Genomic DNA, 20,295 nt, shown 5'->3' with positions numbered 1-20,295 from the left:
ACCCTCCTTTGCAAGGCCAACAGAGACAACAAGTCTGACACATAGTCAACGGCTGGAGAGGATGATACAGGAGTATCTCCAAATGAACATCGATGCCATGACTTTGCAAATGGAGCCTTGCTCATTTTGGGCTTCAAATCTTGAAAAATGGCCAGAGCTCTCCACTTACGCCTTGGAGATTTTGTCGTGTCCAGCTGCCAGCGTTGTCTCTGAACGTGTCTTCCGTGCTGCTGGGTGTGTGCTGACGGATAAGCGCACGCGTCTGTCCAGTGACTGTGGACAGACTAACGTTCATCAAAATGAACAAGTCATGGATCTGTGACGCCCTGGGCAAGCCAGGGGTCACAGGTCACAACAACACCACACCCTACACCCCAGTTAGGAACACCAAAGCTACCAAAATCCTTGTTGCCTTCCTCCAGGGGCTGATGTTCATACCAGGGGGTGGGCCAGGCGGTTGGCTCCGCCCACCGAGGAGTTCACAGCCCTGGAGGCAGGAGAACCAGGCAAATCAGATAAGGAAAGAGAGGAGTTGAGTAAGGAAGTGAAGTGGTAGAGGAGCTTAGGAGAGAAGCTGGAGTAAAGAAGTAACAAGAAACAGTTAAGCAAGCCTGAACTTAGTCCGGGTGTGTGCCCCGGACAGTGACAGCAAGGTCAGCAGACGGCGGTGATAGTCCGCAGGGGGACTGCTCGGAGGTTGCTGGAAGGACCGCGGACGGGTAGTGGCCCGGCGGTCTGGAGCAGTATACGAAGACCAGTCAGCACCAGGGCAGGGGCCTTTCGGATCCCGGCAAGGCTAGGAGTCACCATAATTTGCCAAATCCGTCAGTAAAGGGGACGTCTGTCTCCTAACAACCAAGTCCCGATTGAAGGCAACAGTCCAACCATTGAGGAGAGACACCGCCAGGGCACCAGTTTCTCAGGGCCAGCGCCTGCGGGCAAAGTAGGGCTCCTCCGGCCCATATCCAAGCCGGGGAGCGGGTTACCGGTGGGAACCCATCGCAACCATTATCATCATAGGTGCAGGACAGAGGGACCGTCACCGTCACCTACTGGGGAAAGCAAGTGCAGCCGTCTGTGGGAACCGTCTTTCCAGCCGTGTGTTTTACCGAGAACTGTGTCATCGTCTCAGGCTGAGTGAGTACCACAGTGCCGCAAGGCACAGCGCTGCCCCCGCGTCCCTGCGCCCACCAAGCCCTGCATCATCCACCTCACCACTGGGCCCCGGGATCACCAACCCCTACCCACGGAGGGGCAACACAACAACTGGCTGCTCCATACCATCCTTCCCGGGATCCCCATACAGAGCAGCGGTGGTGTCAACAAATCACCACAACCGTGGGTGGCGTCAAGGACAATAAACAATTCCAACACCCAAACAACCCCTTTCACTCACGGGCGAGGAGCGCCGCTCGAGTCCCCGGGATCCGGCCCATCGCTCGAGCCACCGAGCAGCGGCAGCAGGCCGCAGTGCCAGCCAGAACCGAGCAGTGGGAGAGCGCGGCGTCCCCTCCTCCGCCCGCGACAGATCCACAAGGAATTTACTACCCCTGTGTCATCCTGGGGAGAGTAAATGCTTGTGGATTTGGAATGTGCTTGATGCAAATCAAAACATCCTGTTTGCAACTAGGGCACAAGTGCTGCCACTGAAGGGGTGAGTGTCTGTGTGGCCCAATTTTTGGAAAAAAGGGAGACTCCGCTTGGAGTAACCTTTGCTTGCTGTGTTTTTTTAAAAGGAGCCAAGATGAACAAGTCATGGTTCAGCAAAGACTTTGCTACCTACCCCGGTGTCATCCTGGGGACGGTTAAGTATGGTGTATTTTTGAATGTGCTTGATGCAAATCTAGCTGTGAAGTGTACAACTAGGGCACAAGTGCTGCAACTGAATGAGTGGGTGTGAGTGGGGCCCAATTTTTGGAAAAAAAGGGAGACTCCGCTTGGAGCTCTTGAAGCTAGCTTTTTATCTAGTATAGATAATTGTTTGCTTAAGGCCCATTTGCATGGGATAAGGATCCTTCCTAACTTCTTTCAGTGGGAGTAGCAGATCAGTTTGTCCAAAGTGAGCATGTTCTGTACCATTGATTAGAGCTCCTAGCCTGGGATAAGGACTTTGTCCTTCCCTTTATCTTCGCTGGTCCCCCAGTCTGAGATCCATAATTCTGCTGCCACTTAGGGGCGCTTTGCACCCTACGACATCGCAAGCCGATGCTTGCGATGCCGAGCGCGATAGTCCCCACCCCGTCGCAACTGCGATATTTGGTGATAGCTGGCGTAGCGAACATTATCGCTACGCCAGCTTCACATGCACTCACCTGCCCTGCTACATCGCTCTGGCCGGCGAACCGCCTTTTTATTAAGGGGGTGGGCCGTGCGGCGTCATAGCGACGTCACACGGCAGGCGGCCAATAGAAGCAGAGGGGCGGAGATGAGCAGGATGTAAAAATCCCGCCCACCTTCTTCCTTCCGCATAGCCGGCGGTAGCCGCAGGATGCAGGTAGGAGATGTTCCTCGCTCCTGCGGCTTCACACACAGCGATGGGTGCTGCCACAGGAACGAGGAACAACATCGTAACATCGGTCTTTCCACAATTATGGAAATGACTGACGCTACACCGATGATATGATTACGCCGCTTTTGCGCTCGTTAATCGTATCATAAAGGCTTTACACACTACGATATCGAGTGCGACGCCGCATGTGCGTCACTTTCGATTTGACCCCACCGACATTGCACATGCGATATCATAGTGTGCAAAGTGCCCCTTAGGCCCCTTTCACACATCAGTTTTTTGGCATCAGGCACAATCCGTCGAATTTAAAAAAAAAAATAACGGATCCAGCGTATTTTTACGCTGGATCCGTTTTTTCTCATTGACTTGTATTAGTGACGGATTGTAACGGATGGCCTCACGTTTATGACGGATCCATCAGAAATTCCCTGCCCGTCGGACGGAGGCGACGTCTATAGTAACATTTTTTGTGTGCGTCGAATAAATGGACAGCGACGAATCTGTCGGCGTCAGTCATTTTGTAGAATGGACAGATTGGCGACGGATTCCGCTTTATTTCACTGAGCATTCTCTCTCTCTCTCTCAATAAGTTTTCAATAGCAAATAACCTTTGGCCCAAAAAAACGGGAAGAACGGATTTGTTTTTACAGGGATCTATCGCATTCGTTTTTTCACAATATACGATGGCTCCATCGCATCTGTCAAAAAACGGATTGTGACTGATGGCAAAAAACTGGTGTGTGAAAGGGGCCTTAATCTTTGCTTTCCTTCAGAACATACTATCTGATATATTGTGTACCTCACTGTTCCTGAGCACAAAATAAATAAAACACCATTTAAAATATTAGCATATGTTACATAATCACAACATCTTCAAGGCAGAGTGTGGGCAGCTTCTTCACTCCTTTAGAGGGGTATATCAGAACCCAGGTTCTCAATCAGGGGGCTTCCAGTGATCTATATGTTTTGACCTGTCCTGTGGACAGTTAATAACTTGCACAGTGTCACGCGAAGGAAGGGTGATCGGGGAATAAGGGCTTGTGGACTGACCCTCAGGCTAGGGGATCCTAGCTATCCCTAATCCCAGAATTACCTCTAAAGGTGAGGACATCTGGACCACCACTCTTGCCTTGCTCCAAACCAGGCCTGACCTAGTGCCCCCCCCCTTCCACCACTCAAGGGGGGAACTGGGATTAGAGAGGTAACCCCACAGAAAATAGATAAACATGGGGAAAACCAAAACTCAGACACACTGCACCCAAACAAAGAGGTTAGAAAACCAATGGTAAAGGGGAAAACAAAAGCAGGGAAAAAAATGGAAGACAAAGGGTAACTCCACAACAACCGCAAGCAGACAGCAAGCAGACAGCAAGAATTGCACCACCGATGATCGATGTCCTCCTGTCTTGATTGACGGGATGACACCCTCCGTCATCCTCCTTGTCGCATTTTCAAATCTCCCGCCTGTGCAGTTAGGCCGGCTTGCACAGGCGCAGTTCGCTCTGCCATATCGCGGGCAGAGCAGAAAACAGCTGCCCTCACTCGCGCCGGTGAGCTAACATTATGGGCGGGTATGAGCATGGCACTGATGAGGTCATGCACAGTGCCGACCTCACCAGCACCACCACCACATACCTGCCCATAATCTCGTGCCTGCGCATTTAGCTCACCGGCACAAGCTAGGGCACCTATGTTTTCTGCTCTGCCCGCATATGGCAGAGTGAACTGTGCCTGTGCGAGCCGGCCTAACTGCATAGGCGCGAGATTTGAAAATGGAACGAGTAGGATGACGGAGGCATCATCCCATCAATCAAGAAAGGAGAACGGCGATCATCGGCAGGAGGGGGGAAAGGAGCAGAAAATGAGCCCCCCATCTGGCCAACACAGGTAATTAGCATACCTAAAAGCCACGTTTTTTATAGTTATTTTTAGGGTCTGGAAAGGGAGTCAGGGTCAAGGTGCACCTTCATACAATGCAGCCCAGGAGCTGCAGAAGGTGATTCTTTTAGTTTAATAGGGGAAACATCTGGTGACAGGTTCCCATTAAACAACTTGCAGCAAGGGAAGACTAACACTAAGGGGTACTTTACACGCTGCTGTGACAACGCTAGCGATTGCTAGTGATGTCGACCGCGATAGCACCCGCCCCCGTCGTACATGCGATATACAGTGATAGCTGCCGTAGCGAACATTATCGCTATGGCAGCTTCACTCGCACATACCTGGTCGGCGATGTCGCGGTGACTGCCGAACAATCCCTCCTTCAAGGGGGAGATGCGTTCGGTGTTACCGTTGACGTCACCGCAACGTCACTAAGCGGCCGGCCAATACAAGCGAAGGGGAGGAGATGAGCGGGACATAACATCCCCCTACCTCCTTCCTTCCGCATTGCCGGCGGGATGCAGGTAGGAGATGTTTGTCGTTCCTGCGGCTTCACACACAGCGATGTGTGGTGCTGCAGGAATGACAAACAACATCATACCGGCAGCAGCAACGACATTATGGAATGGAGTGACTTGTCACCGATCAATGATTTTTCACGTTTTTGTGATCGGTGATCGTCGCTCCTAGGGTTTACACGCTGCAATGTCGGTAACGGTGCCGGATGTGCGTCACTAACAACATGACCCCGACGATATATCGTTACCGATGTCGCAACGTGTAAAGCCCGCCTAACTCTGCTGTGCCAACAGAAAGCAAAGTACATTTAATATTGGGCTCCAGAGTAGGGAGAAATCTCAAATAGTAGAACAGTCACAAATCTCTCCATGTCAAGAGATAAACATGACACACAGATGGGAATAATCGTTTCATGATAATAACATAATAATAATAATATTTTTATTCATTTATAAAGCGCTGTTAATTCCACAGCGCTTTACATACATTGGCAACACTGTCCCCATTGGGGCTCACAATCTAGGTTCCCTATGAGTATGTTTTTGGAGTGTGGGAGGAAACCGGAGAACTCGGAGGAAACCTATGCAAACACGGGGAGAACATACAAACTCCTTGCAGATGTTGTCCTTGGTGGGATTTGAACACAGGACCCCAGCGCTGCAAGGCTGCAGTGCTAACCACTGAGCCACTGTGCCGCCCAACATGATACAGTTGTCATGCTTGCCGGGTGCAGCAAGAGTGGTGGGGTGCATTCAGACCTACGTGCATCTGAAGCACAACAAAACACCAGAAAGGGGGAGCAACAGGGTCACAATCAACGAGAGGCCCTGGAACTAGTGGGCACCTCGTAGCCTCACCTGCAACTGTCCCATCTCTCCTCACCAGTCCATATACAGTCTCCGCAACTGTTGCTGAACAGGAACCTGGGACCCTATAAAGGCCCTGTAGTAACCCTGACTAGTGAAGGGCAAGTGGGATTCATTAGACCTCACCGCTGCACTAGCAATACACCAGGTAAACAAAGACAAACAGGGGAAAAGAACAACAAAAGGATATAGCCTGAGCACAGGAACCAGACTAGTAGAACATTACTCATAGGCGGCCAGGACACAAATGAGTTTGTATCTTCAGTGGGGATTGCTGGGATATACTACTATTTGAAGCTGAAGGGCGTAACTACTGAGTAAGTGCAGCTGAACACTCAGCAATGAACTGCTTAGGAAAAGCTGCAGTAGAAAAACTGGCACTTAACCACTGCAGTGCCAAGATAAATTCAACCCATTTAAATGAAAAGAGCCAAATGAAAGGCTCCAGTCCAAAAGCTATTGTGGCGCCCCTGACCTGGTCAGGCACCACTGAGTACTGCACCCATGCTGGGGACAGTACAACACAGGTAATCCAGAAGGCTGACAGGGGTGTGGTACACAGGCGCATAGTAATCAGCTCTCACACATGTACCCATGAGAGGACCCCTGGGGATCCCAGGAGGGGGAAAAGCCTTGACCTTCACTGGAATAGTGGAGGGGGCCAAAAGCCTCCATCTCCTCTCAAGGGGTGTGGTAAGAGAATCTGGTTGCTAGGTGGCGTAGGCAAGAACAGGAGAGGAGGGGCAGTGAGTCAGTTAGAGCAGAACTCCATAGGGCTCAGTGAGGAGCAGACCTGTGGGGCTGTTGCTGTCTAACAGCGCCCGCGCAGTGGCTACTGACGGGGGAGAACGGTCAACTAGGAGTGCTACCCGAAATCCATCTTCAGCTAAAGAGAGAGCACGGAGTGGGAAGTAAGGAGACTGCTAAAGAGTACCAGGCCCAAACGGGCGGCAGATCCCGAAGCGGAGATAGATCCAGCTTTCTTTTGCTAAACCTGCCGGTGTGGGGCTCTCAAAGCCCACACCACAACACCACAAAAGCCGCAGCCACGTAGCCACAGTTAGGGCCCATAGCTCACAGGAGGCAAGAAGCTGGAGTGATCTGGCCCAGGCAACAAGCACACGGCAAACGAAGGGGAGTGAGGCTTCAGCAACTTCCCTGGGTGACCCCCATAGGGACTCAAAGTCGGGGTCACCCCAAACCACCAAGGGCTAAGGAAGGCGAGTTAGTAGTCACCCTCACAAGTCAGCCTGAAGGACACCTGGTTCCCACCTGGTTCATCCCAGCTACGCCCGGGTTACTCACCCTGCCACCTGAAGTGAGTAAAAACCCTGAAAGACATTCTGCCTGTGTGGAGTTATTCTGCGCCTTGTGGTACTACGCACCTACACCGGGCCCTGGGGCTTGCCTCACTCTCAGGAGGCTATTCCAACTAACTGCACACACCATCAGCCCCAGGCGACCCTCAACCTGCAGTGGCGGTCCCTACTGGCCGCAATACTGAGAGTGGCGTCACGACTAGAAGAAGATCTCCTACCTGTGACCAGATCCAGCTGAGTGGAGTCCCTGAAGGTAATGCACCGACACAACACCTGTGGGGCTTCACATCTGGCGTCACGAACAGGATAAGGACTAGACCTGTTCAGACAGGTGACCATGTGCCTGGGCGGTCCGCTTGGAAAATTGGAAGCGCCGCCATATTGCCACCATGAAAAGCGCGCTGAAAAACAACAGCAGCCCGCGCTGGAAGAAGTTACCGCCCACGAAGAGGTGTGGCTACCCAGAGATCCCCTGCAGAGTTCTGACCTCGCTTGTGAAGAGAGCGGAAGCGTCCAGAGACGGCGGGAAGGAAAGAGAGCCACAAGCCTGCTGCTGCAGAGAGAGGAGATGGAGTCCGGACGTGGATACCCAGAACCAGGCTCTGCTGCCTGGTGGTGCCGGGAGCTTGCTATCTTCTGCGATCAGCTGGAGGCCAGGATCATGCGACAGCTCAGTGAGGGACGCACGGAGCTTCTGGAGATGGCTGCGGCGGTTCGGACCTACGAGGAGGGAGCCGCGCGACGCCTGCCAGATCGAGCGGCGACGACTCAGATCCCGATGGTGTCACCGATGGGTGAGTCCAGAGGTGCCCCGGCCAGCGCAAGTGCTCCGACCCCTGCTGCTACGACCGCGGTCCCAGAAGAGGCGCCCGGCGCGGCGACGCTGAGCCAGGCCGCAGCCATGCCAGGTGCGGCCCGCCAAGCCCAGGCCGCCGCAGCGATGCCCTGCTCGGCCCGCCAAGCCCCGGCCGCCGCAGCGATGCCCTGCTCGGCCCGCCAAGCCCCGGCCGCCGCAGCGATGCCCTGCTCGGCCCGCCAAGCCCCGGCCGCCGCAGCGATGCCCTGCTCGGCCCACCAAGACCCGGTCCCTGCAGCAACGCCCAGTCCGGCCCGCCAGGAACTGGCCGCAACAGCGACACAGATCCAGGCCGCCGCCATGCCAGGCGCGGCCCGCCAAGACCAGGCCGCCGCCATACAGGGCGCGGCCCGCCAAGAGATTGCATCACCATTTACCCCGGCCTGCAAGGCCAGAGCAGACACCGCTCCCCAGCCTAAGGAAGTCCCTACTAGGAAATCCCTGATAGGTGAAGACTCCGCATACTGGCAGCTGAAGGCTGACCTGGAGGCTAAGTTCCCACAGGAGATGGTGGACCGATACATGCTCCCTCCGAACACCCCTAAGGCAACCCCTGCAGCAACCACGCTGAAGAGTCCACCGACTGGGCCAGCTGAGGAACACTCATCCCCAGTGCTGCCACGACCAGAGTGCAGCGAAGAACTAAGGGGGAGAGGAGGCCAGGAAACTGAGGAGCTGACTCAGGAGCCACCAGCAGTGGATTCATATCCCGAGCCGGAGATGTTGCCCTATTCCCGCTGGGACGAGGAAGACCTGACACCTCCTGCGGAAGAAGATCTGCCCCAAAGCCTCACCTGGGAGCTTGTAAGCTGCACTTCGCAGAATCCAGCCCGCAAGACACAGCGCCGCAGCAGAACTCAGTTTTCCCCTGCACCGCCATCCCCAGAGCAGAGAGATGACATCACGGCCAGAGACCTACAAGAAAAAAGGTTCCTGAGAAGAGCCAAAGCACAGGTCCGAGGACCCCTTTGCAGAGGAGTAGTGGAGGACTTCAGCCTCAAGTCAGGATACGGGTTCATCGTAGCACCTGGCATAAAGGAAGGTATCTTCGTCAACAGAAGAGACGTCAGAGCTAATCTGCCCAGAGGACATCCTGGAAGGAACCTGCGTACAGGAGACTCCGTACAGTTTACCCTGCATCAAGGCGAAAGAGGCTGGTATGCCCTAGATGTAGTGCCATGTCCCAAAGAAGAAAGGAAAGACAGCCATAAAGAAAGAAAAGACCAAGGACCTAATGAAGAGACAACTACAGATGAGGAAAAAGGTCAAGAAAGCAACAGGTGCCGCAGCCCTACAGGCCCAAGCCCTGGTGAAGAGGAATCTGCCTAAGTTTAAGTAAAGTACAGCAAGTTTTGACCAGTTTGGAAAGTTTGTTTTGCAACGTTTTAAAGTTCAAGAATGTGCCCACAAAAACTATTGTGAGAAATAAACCTTAAGGCTATGAACTGGCTATAGCCACAAACTATCGCAGTGTAAATAGTTACACCAGAGGGCACCACCACCACCAGAGTCAGCCTGTTTAGGGGCTTGGCTCGTCTGCAACCAGGGGGCCCGTCCGTATATAGGGCCTTGGCTTACCTGCAACCAGAGAGCATGCCTCTTTATGGGGCCTGGCTCTCCACCACAAAGAGGGTACCTGGTCAGCACCAACTGTGGAGGCCGCCTCTACATCCTGCCAGAAGAGGCTGAAGGCGCGGATCCACCAGGCCAGGTATACCCTGAAACCACCAGCCCATGTAAGCCGCCTCTACATCCTGCCAGAAGTGGCTGAAGCCGCGGCCAACGTGAAAGGGTTTTGGGTGGGTTAACGGACTTGTGGGTGGAGGGTGGTGATGTATGGTACCTGGTGCTTTTAAAAATGTTTTACATGTTTTAATGTTTTATGCATTTTAAAATGTTGTCTTGCAGCCCGAGGACGTGCTGGTGATAACTAAGGGGGAATGTGGCGCCCCTGACCTGGTCAGGCACCACTGAGTACTGCACCCATGCTGGGGACAGTACAACACAGGTAATCCAGAAGGCTGACAGGGGTGTGGTACACAGGCGCATAGTAATCAGCTCTCACACATGTACCCATGAGAGGACCCCTGGGGATCCCAGGAGGGGGAAAAGCCTTGACCTTCACTGGAATAGTGGAGGGGGCCAAAAGCCTCCATCTCCTCTCAAGGGGTGTGGTAAGAGAATCTGGTTGCTAGGTGGCGTAGGCAAGAACAGGAGAGGAGGGGCAGTGAGTCAGTTAGAGCAGAACTCCATAGGGCTCAGTGAGGAGCAGACCTGTGGGGCTGTTGCTGTCTAACAGCGCCCGCGCAGTGGCTACTGACGGGGGAGAACGGTCAACTAGGAGTGCTACCCGAAATCCATCTTCAGCTAAAGAGAGAGCACGGAGTGGGAAGTAAGGAGACTGCTAGAGAGTACCAGGCCCAAACGGGCGGCAGATCCCGAAGCGGAGATAGATCCAGCTTTCTTTTGCTAAACCTGCCGGTGTGGGGCTCTCAAAGCCCACACCACAACACCACAAAAGCCGCAGCCACGTAGCCACAGTTAGGGCCCATAGCTCACAGGAGGCAAGAAGCTGGAGTGATCTGGCCCAGGCAACAAGCACACGGCAAACGAAGGGGAGTGAGGCTTCAGCAACTTCCCTGGGTGACCCCCATAGGGACTCAAAGTCGGGGTCACCCCAAACCACCAAGGGCTAAGGAAGGCGAGTTAGTAGTCACCCTCACAAGTCAGCCTGAAGGACACCTGGTTCCCACCTGGTTCATCCCAGCTACGCCCGGGTTACTCACCCTGCCACCTGAAGTGAGTAAAAACCCTGAAAGACATTCTGCCTGTGTGGAGTTATTCTGCGCCTTGTGGTACTACGCACCTACACCGGGCCCTGGGGCTTGCCTCACTCTCAGGAGGCTATTCCAACTAACTGCACACACCATCAGCCCCAGGCGACCCTCAACCTGCAGTGGCGGTCCCTACTGGCCGCAATACTGAGAGTGGCGTCACGACTAGAAGAAGATCTCCTACCTGTGACCAGATCCAGCTGAGTGGAGTCCCTGAAGGTAATGCACCGACACAACACCTGTGGGGCTTCACACTATCACTGTTCTCAACATGCCGGGAGACAATCGTAACAACAGTATTGTTAAATATTTTAGAATACTGCTACTTTACAAAGAGAAACTGTTATCTGAGTAACATTTTTTCTACATTTCTTTGACCGTTTTATTCAAATAGCGAAAAGTCTAAAAAGAATGTACATGTAAAATGCATTGTTACTGAAAACAAAATCTACATAGTGATTAATGTGTTTTTTCTTTCACAGACCAGTGATGCTTTCCTTTCAGCCTCTGTAGAAAATATTCTTTCGGTAAAATCCTTGATTACACATTTGCGAAGATATATAATGATGTGGTGGGAATTACAGAAACCTGGCTGGATGAGATCCATGACTGGGTGACAAACGTAGAGGGTTATACTATATTCATGAAGGACAGGAAACACAAAAAGGTGGTGGGGTGTATATTTATCAAATCTAACCTAAAACCTTTGTTAAATGATGACATTGGAGGGAACTGCAACAATGTAGATTCAATATAGGTAAATGTACATGGGGAGGGAAATAATGGAAAAATGCTAATTGGAGTTTGCTATAAGCCTCTTAACATACCTGAACAGATAGAGGGTGAAATGCTGCAACAAATTAAAAAGGCAGCTAATAATAATAATAATAATAATAATAATAATCAGGTTCTTATTATGGGGGATTTCAGCTATCCAGACATTCACTGGGACATAGAATCTTCTTGTGTGCTAAAAACTGTAAGTTCTTATCTACTATTCAAGACAATTTCCTCTCTCAGATGGTAGATGAACTGAGGGGTGATAATTTGCTAGATCTGGCCCTGTCCAGTAGACCAGATACAATTTCAGATCTACAGGGACAGGAGCAATTGGGCACCAGCGATCATACTACGGTAAGTTTCAAAGTAATGTTCAAAAGAACATTTAAAAGGGGAAATACTAAAACCTGGAATTTTAGGAAAGCTGATTTCAACAAATTAAGGGAAAAGCTTAATTGTGTAGATTGGGACATGTTTTGGTAACTGGGGATACCGAACATAAATGGGGTAAGTTTAAGGATATACTACTAGAGTCCTGTAAAAAAACCTTATACCCTCTGGTAATAAAATGTCCAGAAATAAGAAGAAACCACTATGGATAAATAAGACTGTACAAAGTATAATAAAACAAAAACAAAGGACGTTTAAAATCTTAAAGGCTGAGAATACAGAAACAGCATTTCAGAAGTATAAAGATATCAATAGGAAATGTAAAAAAGAAATCAAGCAAGCAAAATTAGCTACTGCAATAAAAATCGCCAAGGACATTAAAATAAATCCCAAAATCTTTTATAAATACATTAATGCCAAAAGGAAAACAAAGGATAATATCGGCCCCTTAAAATGTAATAACAAGTTAGTTATAGAGGACAAACAAAGACTGAGATATTAAACAGGCACTTCTCATCAGTGTTCACCAACGAACTGACTGTTCCAGGGATCATTCAACAAGTGAAAACTCAAAGTTCACCACCCAATTTAATTCATTTAACACAAGAAGACGTACGCCTGTGTCTGAGTAAATTAAACATTGACAAATCCCCCGGGCCAGATGGCATTCATCCATGGATACTAAGGAAACTGGGCTCAGCAATCAACAGACTGCTGTATCTCATCTTTTTAGGCTAAGAATGCACTTTGATTTTTACCTGCTTTTTACCTGCTTTTTTGCTGCTCTTTCAACTGCAGCGTTTAATGGCAAAATGGATGTGTTCTGCTTTTCAAGCAAAGTCTATGGAAATTTGGTTTTCTTGAACGCACTTTGCAGTTCAAAAAGGTGCCTTTTTGTGGCTGAAATTTGAGCAAAAACTCAGCTTTGCAGTTCAAAACTCAAATGGCAAAAACAATTGACATGCCAGTTGTTTTTGCCATTTGAGTTTTGAACTGCAAAGCTGAGTTTTTGCCCAAATTTCTGCCACAAAAAGGCACCTTTTTGAACTGCAAAGTGCATTCAAGAAAACCAAATTCCCATAGACTTTGCTTGAAAAGCAGAACACGTCCATTTTGGCATTAAACGCTGCAGTTGAAAAAGCAGCAAAAAAACAGGTAAAAAGCAGGTAAAAAGCAAAGTGGGTTCTTAGCCTAAGGGGCACTTTGCACACTGCGACATCGCAGGTGCGATGTCGGTGGGGTCAAATTGAAAATGACGCACTTCCGGTATCGCATGCGACATCGCAGTGTGTAAAGGCTGGATGATACGATTAACGAGCGCAAAAGCGTCGTAATCGTATCATCGGTGCAGCGTCGGCGTAATCCATGATTACGCTGACGCGACGGTCCGATGTTGTTCCTCGCTCCTGCGGCATCACACATCGCTGTGTGTGAAGTCGCAGGAGCGAGGAACGTCTCCTACCGGCCTCACTGCGGCTTCCGTAGGATATGCGGAAGGAAGGAGGTGGGCAGGATGTTTACATCCTGCTCATCTCCGCCCCTCCGCTCTGATTGGCTGCCTGCCGTGTGACGTCGCAGTGACGCCGCACGACCCGCCCCCTTAACAAGGAGGCGGGTCGCCGGCCACAGGGACGTCGCACGGCAGGTGAGTGTGTGTGTGAAGCTGGCGTAGCGATAACTTTCGCTACGCCAGCTATCACCACATATCGCTGCTGCGACGGGGGCGGGCACTATCGCACTCGGCATCGCAGCATCGGGCTGCGATGTCGTAGTGTGCAAAGCCCACCTTAGGCTATGTGTCCATGTTGCTTTTTACCTGCTTTTTACCTGCTTTTTCAACTGCAGCGTTTAATGCCAAAATGGTTGTGTTCTGCTTTTCAAGCATAGTCTATGGGAATTTGGGTTTCTTGTGCACACTATGCTGTTCAAAATGATGCCTTTTTGTGGCAGAAATTTGGGCAAAAACTCAGCTTTGCAGATCAAAACTCAAATGGCAAAAACAATTGACATGTTGACGAGCGATCTTAAAAAAGTCGTTGGTTTTGGAGAGGTCGTCCTAAAACCAAATATCGTTGCCTGTTTATTAGCGATGTTGTTCCTCGTTTCTGCGGCATCACACATCGCTGTGTGTGACACCGCAGGAGCGACGAACATCTCCTTACCTCCGTCCACCGGCAATGAGGAATGAAAGAGGTGGGCGGCATGTTACGGCCGCTCATCTCCGCCCCTCTTCTGCTATTGGACGGCTTCCGCTGACCAGGTATGTGCGTGTGATGCTGCCGTATCGATAATGTTTGCAACGGCAGCGATCGCACAATATCGCACGTACGATGGGGGCGGGTGCTATCGCGCTCGACATCGCTAGACAATGCCAACATTCTATACTGCTCTGCTTTTTGCTTGGATCTGCTCTCCCCCCATTTGGCACAGGTGATTTTAATCAGCAGGAAACTGCAAGAGAGGTCAGCCTTTTTTGCTCCCAGTGCACATATTGGAGCCAGTGGGAGGTGAGTGCGCAGCTCCTCTCACTATGTGCTGGTGCTGTGTGGTGGCAGCTGTTGTGGTGGTTTCGTGTCAGTGGGGCGGTGGGACCTGGAGAAATGGGGCTTCGCCTTGCAGCATGGGTGCTTTGAGGTACCAGGTCCCCTGCCTTGCTGGTGCTTTGTCACCGCAGTAGCGGTTAGTGCACAGTGCCACAGTATAAGACTTACAATAGGGGTTCACCGTGACGTGGCAGTGGGCTTAATACAATCTGATCAGAATGGTAACAAAGAACCTCATGTTCTATTATTTCATTTTTTGCCTAATGGCTTTAGATCATTGTATTTTTGGGATGTGCGATCCATGTCTTTTTCTTCATAGTGTGGCTCATTGTTACTATGCGCACTATACCTCACTGAAGCCGGGAAGCTTACACCCAGCATCAGTGTAGTGCGCATGACCGGAAGTCTTGGGGACTCCGGATCACGCGGACTGCACAACCATCCACTGCCGGCCGCCATGAAAAGTAAGATATGTGCGGCGTCGCTGCACATTCATTAGCATGTTAGTACTCAATGGGGCGTATTAAAATGCTATGTGGGCTGACTAGCCAAGAGAACTAACGCTCTTGTGACTAGTCCCTGGCCACATTAGCATATAATAAACGATCTTTAGAAATACTTTTTCTAAAGATCTGTTTATTTATGCTAGTGTATACAGGGACTGTTAGGCAGTAATCACTAATATGCACCCAGCACTGTTTGTGGCAGGATCCCTTTAATGTATGTAAACTCAGCCCATTTGAATGTGTTTACTAACATAAATTATGTTGGTTGCAAAAACATATAGGATTAATATTTAATGGTGTTAAATGGAATTAATGGTGCTCTATAAATAAATAATAATAATAATAATATTTTACAAGTCCTTTCAATTTTTTATTTTTTTTTTTTAAACTCCAAATGAAATGAAATGTTTAATATACAGATATATTTTTTTTTATTGAAGACCTTAACACCAGCCACGATTTTGAAGCTAGATGATCTGTATTGTAAGGTAAGAATGTGATTAGCATGGTGCAAACTAAAATTAAAGAAGTACGGAAACTTTCGTAATTTTTGTCTTTATTTTTTTGCTCATTCAATGTTTATTTTCCATATTTTCAGTGCTTGATTTTCCTTTTAACCTATTTGAGTTACATCTTTACATTACCCTCCCCGTGTCAATATAGGTAATGAGATCGAAGCAGTCCAGAAAATATACCGTGTCCTCCAAGCAGCTTTGATGTATATAAATTACAAAGGAGACACTGAGACTGCTGTATATACACATCACATAGGATACACTGAGACTCTACTGCATACATAACATAAGAGACATGGAGGCTGCTGTATATACAGTACATGAGATATGCTGAGACTGATGTATATGAATCACAAAGGATACACAAACTCTGCTGTATACATCACATAGGAGACTCTTATACAGTTGTATATACATAACATACGATACATTGAGACTGATGTATACATTATATAGGATACACTGAGACAGATGTATATACATCACATAGGATACACTGAAACTGCTGTATATACATCACATAGCAGACACTAAGACCCTGCCGTATACATCAATTAGGTGACACTGAGACTGTTGTGTTTATATCAAATAGGATACACCGAAACATCTGTATAAACATCACTTAGGAGACACCAAGGCTGCTGTATATGCATCAGATGGCATACACAGAGACTGCTGTATATAGATCACATATGAAACACTGACACTTCTGAAGCATCAGAAGACAAAAGTTCTATGTTACTGATCTATCACTGTCAAGCACTAGATGGCAGCAAAAGCAATATGCAGAGATATTTGTATTACGGGAATGTAATCTACTTTAGGCTGCTGAGGATACTCCATTCTCATGTATTATGCCACAATATATAATGACACAACTTATATTGTGGTCAAAGTTGCCATGTAGCCCCAGCCTTAGGGAAACCATATAAGAGAGGGAAAGAAAACATTAAGATGACAAAGAGTCCAGACATGGCACATCAACTAAGATAGGAATAAATGAGGTATATCAAAAAATCTATAGAGTATTCTCTAAAGGGGATTTTGGTTCTGAAAAATCTGTGGAGATGCTACAGCGTAATGACAAAACCAAAGTAATAAATAGGGAATCACCCGTCAGTATTTTCCATCTGTATTTGTAATCTCAACCCAGAAGTAGACCCTACAGGTAGAAAATTTCACTCATTTTCTGACTTTTAAAGCCACTCCATGTTATGGCTTATGCCTCATTCAGACATCCGATTTTCATGTATGAGTGCTATTCGTAGTCTATGGGGTCATTCATATGTCCATGACTTCATGAACCATGTGAACCGAAAATCACAGAGATGTATTCGATTTTGATATGATAGTCCAGCCACAATCAGCAATGTAAGTCTATGGGTCCGTGACAAAAATTGGACCGCACTAGGATGACATTCGAATATGGTTCGACTTTCACAGACTGACTGAATTCAGAAAGTTGAGAAACTATGTTCTTTTTTTATTTTTTTCTGAGAAAAACTAATGATATTTGAACCACACTCTGATCAAAGTCCGATTCAGAAAATCATTACGCGTTTCTCATATTTGGAAAAAAACAGACATCTGAATGAGGCCTTACAAATGTGGATGAAATACTGACAAAATATGCAGATGTGTGAATTAGGTCTTAACCCCTTTACAACCGATGATGTAAATCATGAAGGGGTGATCCCCACCAGCTACTGCGGTGAGCCGGTGGTGATCCCTGCACATGTCTGCTGATTTGTATAGCAGACATGTGTGCCTCGTAGGTGCTGGTGGATCCGCGATCTACCCATGCATGTGAACCACTTAAATCGCACTATCAAAATGTGACAGCACAATTTAAATGGCCGCAGTGGGTAACACGCACTTACCTGCTGCCATCGAAAGCACATGACGTGATCACGGGGAGCCGATGGATGCCATGGTAGCACAAGGTCATGTGATGACTCCTGTCATTATCATGCCTCACTTCCTGTTACAGCCAGCAGAGCACTGGCTGTAACAGTACCTCGTGTCATTTCTGCTGATCTAAGCTGTGCAGCTCTGATCAGGAGAAATAAATGAGCGATCAGAATGTTGTTCCTTAGAGGTCCCTCGGGGGACTAGTAAAATAAAAAAAAGTGGAAAAAGAAAAGTTTAAAAAATTTAAAAAGATAAAAGACCTAAAAGTTCAAATCACCTCCTATTTAAAATTAAAGGTATGAAAAAATAAAAAATAGACACACATTTGGTATTGCTAAGTTCAGAAATGCCCGATCAAAATATAAACTCACTTAATTTTGTTTTTTGGTCATCATAAATTTTGCGCAAAATGCAATGACAGGCGATGAAAACTTAGCATCTGTGCAAAAATGGTACAAATAAAAAAATTGTTAACTTGAGACACAAAAAAATAAGTCGTCACTGAGCCACATATCTGGAAAAATGAGAATGCTATGGGTCTCGGAAAATGGCGCAAAAAGTGCATCTCTTTCCTTGGACAAACTTCTCAACTTTTTTAAACCACTTAGATAAAAGTAAACTTCTACATGTTTGATGTCTACGAACTCGTACCGACCTGGGACATTACACTGACAAATCAGTGTTACTATGTCATTAATACGGTAAATAAAATATCCCCAAAACAATTATGCAATCTCACTTTTTTGCAATTTTTCCGCACTTTTTTTTTGCTGTTTTCCAGTACACTGTATGGTAAAACTTATGATTTAATTGAAAAGTACAACTCTACTTGCAAGAAACAAGCCCTTATATGGCAAGATTGATGGAAAAATAAAAAAAAGTTACAGCTCTCAAAAGAAGGGGAGCAAAAAACAAAGACGAAAAACGGAAAATTGCCTTAGGGTTAAGGGGGTTAACGTGAACCTGACAGATGGTATATGGTCAATGAACGGCAGGTAGAATACTGTATGTCAGAAATTCTTAAATGACACCTTTTGGCCCAATCACCAATGTGGCTTTCAAATGTCTGTCTAAATAAAACTTGCCTGGCTGAAATGATGGAGCCATTGTGTGACAGTTGCTGTCCATGGTTCATGCAGCATTTGTCCATTGTCTTGTTCTCTTTGTGATCACTTCTACATTAGGGCCTCTGTTAGGAGGCGGTGCTAATGATTCTGGTAAGAATACTGGACAAATTAATGCAGCAAGCTGCCATTGATTGTGTGGCACAGTGGTGGATGCCCTTGCAGAAACTCCACAGACCCCATGGTGAATAAGGCTGAGAGCTTACCGTCATTTATAATGTTACTTTTTGTTCATCATTTCTAGAATGACTTCACAGCTTTATCTGCATACGACCTCTTTGAATCCTTGGTAAGTAAGAGATTTTTTAAAGTAATTTATATTTTATTCACTTATATAGCGCAATCAACTGCACAGACCTGATCATCACTGTCCTTCACAATCTACATTCCCTATCTGTATCTCTTTGAAGTGAGGGAGGAAACCCACACAAACATGGGGAGAACATACAAACTTCTTGGAGATGTTGTTTTTGGTGGGATTTGAAACCAGGACCCCAGTGCAGCAAGACTGCAGTGTTAACCACTGAGCCACCATGCTGCCCAAGTTTTCTAAAATACAAAAGAATGAAAATGATTTGGAACAAAAGATGATAATCAAATTTGTAGCAAATCAAAACTTCACCAGAGCCAGTGGCGTACTGTCAATAGAGGCAGGCCACACCACTGCTATGGGGCTCATGGGCTGGAGGGGCCTCGGGGAGGTTTCCCCTGGTATCAGCTCCGACATGAGCCCCTAGCCCAGGACCGTACTTTCAAATATATCGGCATCGCAGAATCAGCACTCCCTCTCATCATTGTCCCGCTGTCTGTGCGCTCTGACAGCTCAACACAGCGGTGACGTCACTACTGCGCAATAGTCGCCACCATGTTGAGATGTGCAGAGAACAGACAGCGGGGGAACGAGGAGCAATGGCGAGAAGAGGTGAGAATGCAGTGTCAGCTGCTATCCGCGGGCTGGGCTAGAGCAGGGGGCCCCAGGCCGGGCTAAGGCAAGGGGCCCCAGGCTGGACTAGGGCAGGTGACTCCAGGCTGGGCTAGGGCAGGGGGCCTCAGGCAGCTCCACCAGCAGCTGTGACGGGGCTGCTTGTGTATGTGTCTGCCTGGGCTGCACTGCGCCTGCAATTGTTCTTGTGCTGCCCCGTCATGTCACAGTTAATAGACGCTGCCACATCTCCTAACTGTGATGTCACACAGTATGCCCTGGACTGCCGCTTCCTGCCGGAGAGGATCTGTAATGGAGCCTGCAGGCTGGACCAGACACCAGCCGGGGAAGGTAAAAACTCCCCTAATATGTGTGTATGTCTATATGTAAATATCTGTTTATATGAATGAGTATATATCTGTATATGTGTGTCTGTGTATGTATGTATATGCCTGTGTGTCTATGTATTTGTGCCTGTATTTGCGTTCTGTGTGCATGTATGTGCCTACGTGTGTGCCCACGTACACACATACCACATACACACACCACATACAGTGTGTGGCAGCCTTGTGTTTGCCTGTCTGCATGTCTACATATGAGTATGTGAGTGTGTGTGTGCCTGTATCTACATATGTGTGCTTGTCTGTACATGTGTTTGCCTGTTTGGATGTCTACATATGTGTGTGTGTGTGTTTGTGTGCTTGCGTCTGTCTCCGTGGTTATATATGTGTGCGTGTCTGTGTGAATATGTGCATGTGTCTGTCTATGTGCACCTGTCTGCATGTGTATACATTTTTCTGTGTGTGTGCATGTCTATGTG

The 20,295-nt window shown here is 48.2% G+C and overlaps 1 protein-coding gene across 3 annotated transcripts in view; it reads left to right on the top strand.

The window, feature by feature from the left end:
- The window catches only part of LOC142249404 (uncharacterized), a 126,585-nt gene that overhangs the window by 60,181 nt on the left and 46,109 nt on the right, over positions 1 to 20,295 (top strand). For 2 of the 3 annotated variants that reach the window (XM_075321056.1, XM_075321054.1), the window contains exons 8-10: positions 11,267 to 11,311; positions 15,444 to 15,491; positions 18,798 to 18,842. In XM_075321056.1, coding sequence (XP_075177171.1) covers positions 11,267 to 11,311; positions 15,444 to 15,491; positions 18,798 to 18,842 — 138 coding nt within the window. The remainder of the gene's footprint in view (positions 1 to 11,266; positions 11,312 to 15,443; positions 15,492 to 18,797; positions 18,843 to 20,295) is intronic. The other variant, XM_075321055.1, reaches the window with a different exon arrangement.

Source organism: Anomaloglossus baeobatrachus, chromosome 8 (genome assembly GCF_048569485.1).
Source record: "Anomaloglossus baeobatrachus isolate aAnoBae1 chromosome 8, aAnoBae1.hap1, whole genome shotgun sequence".
Classification (NCBI taxonomy): Eukaryota; Metazoa; Chordata; class Amphibia; order Anura; family Aromobatidae; genus Anomaloglossus; species Anomaloglossus baeobatrachus.
The sequence above is the reverse complement of the archived record's forward strand: the minus strand, read 5'-3'. Positions and strand labels throughout refer to the sequence as shown.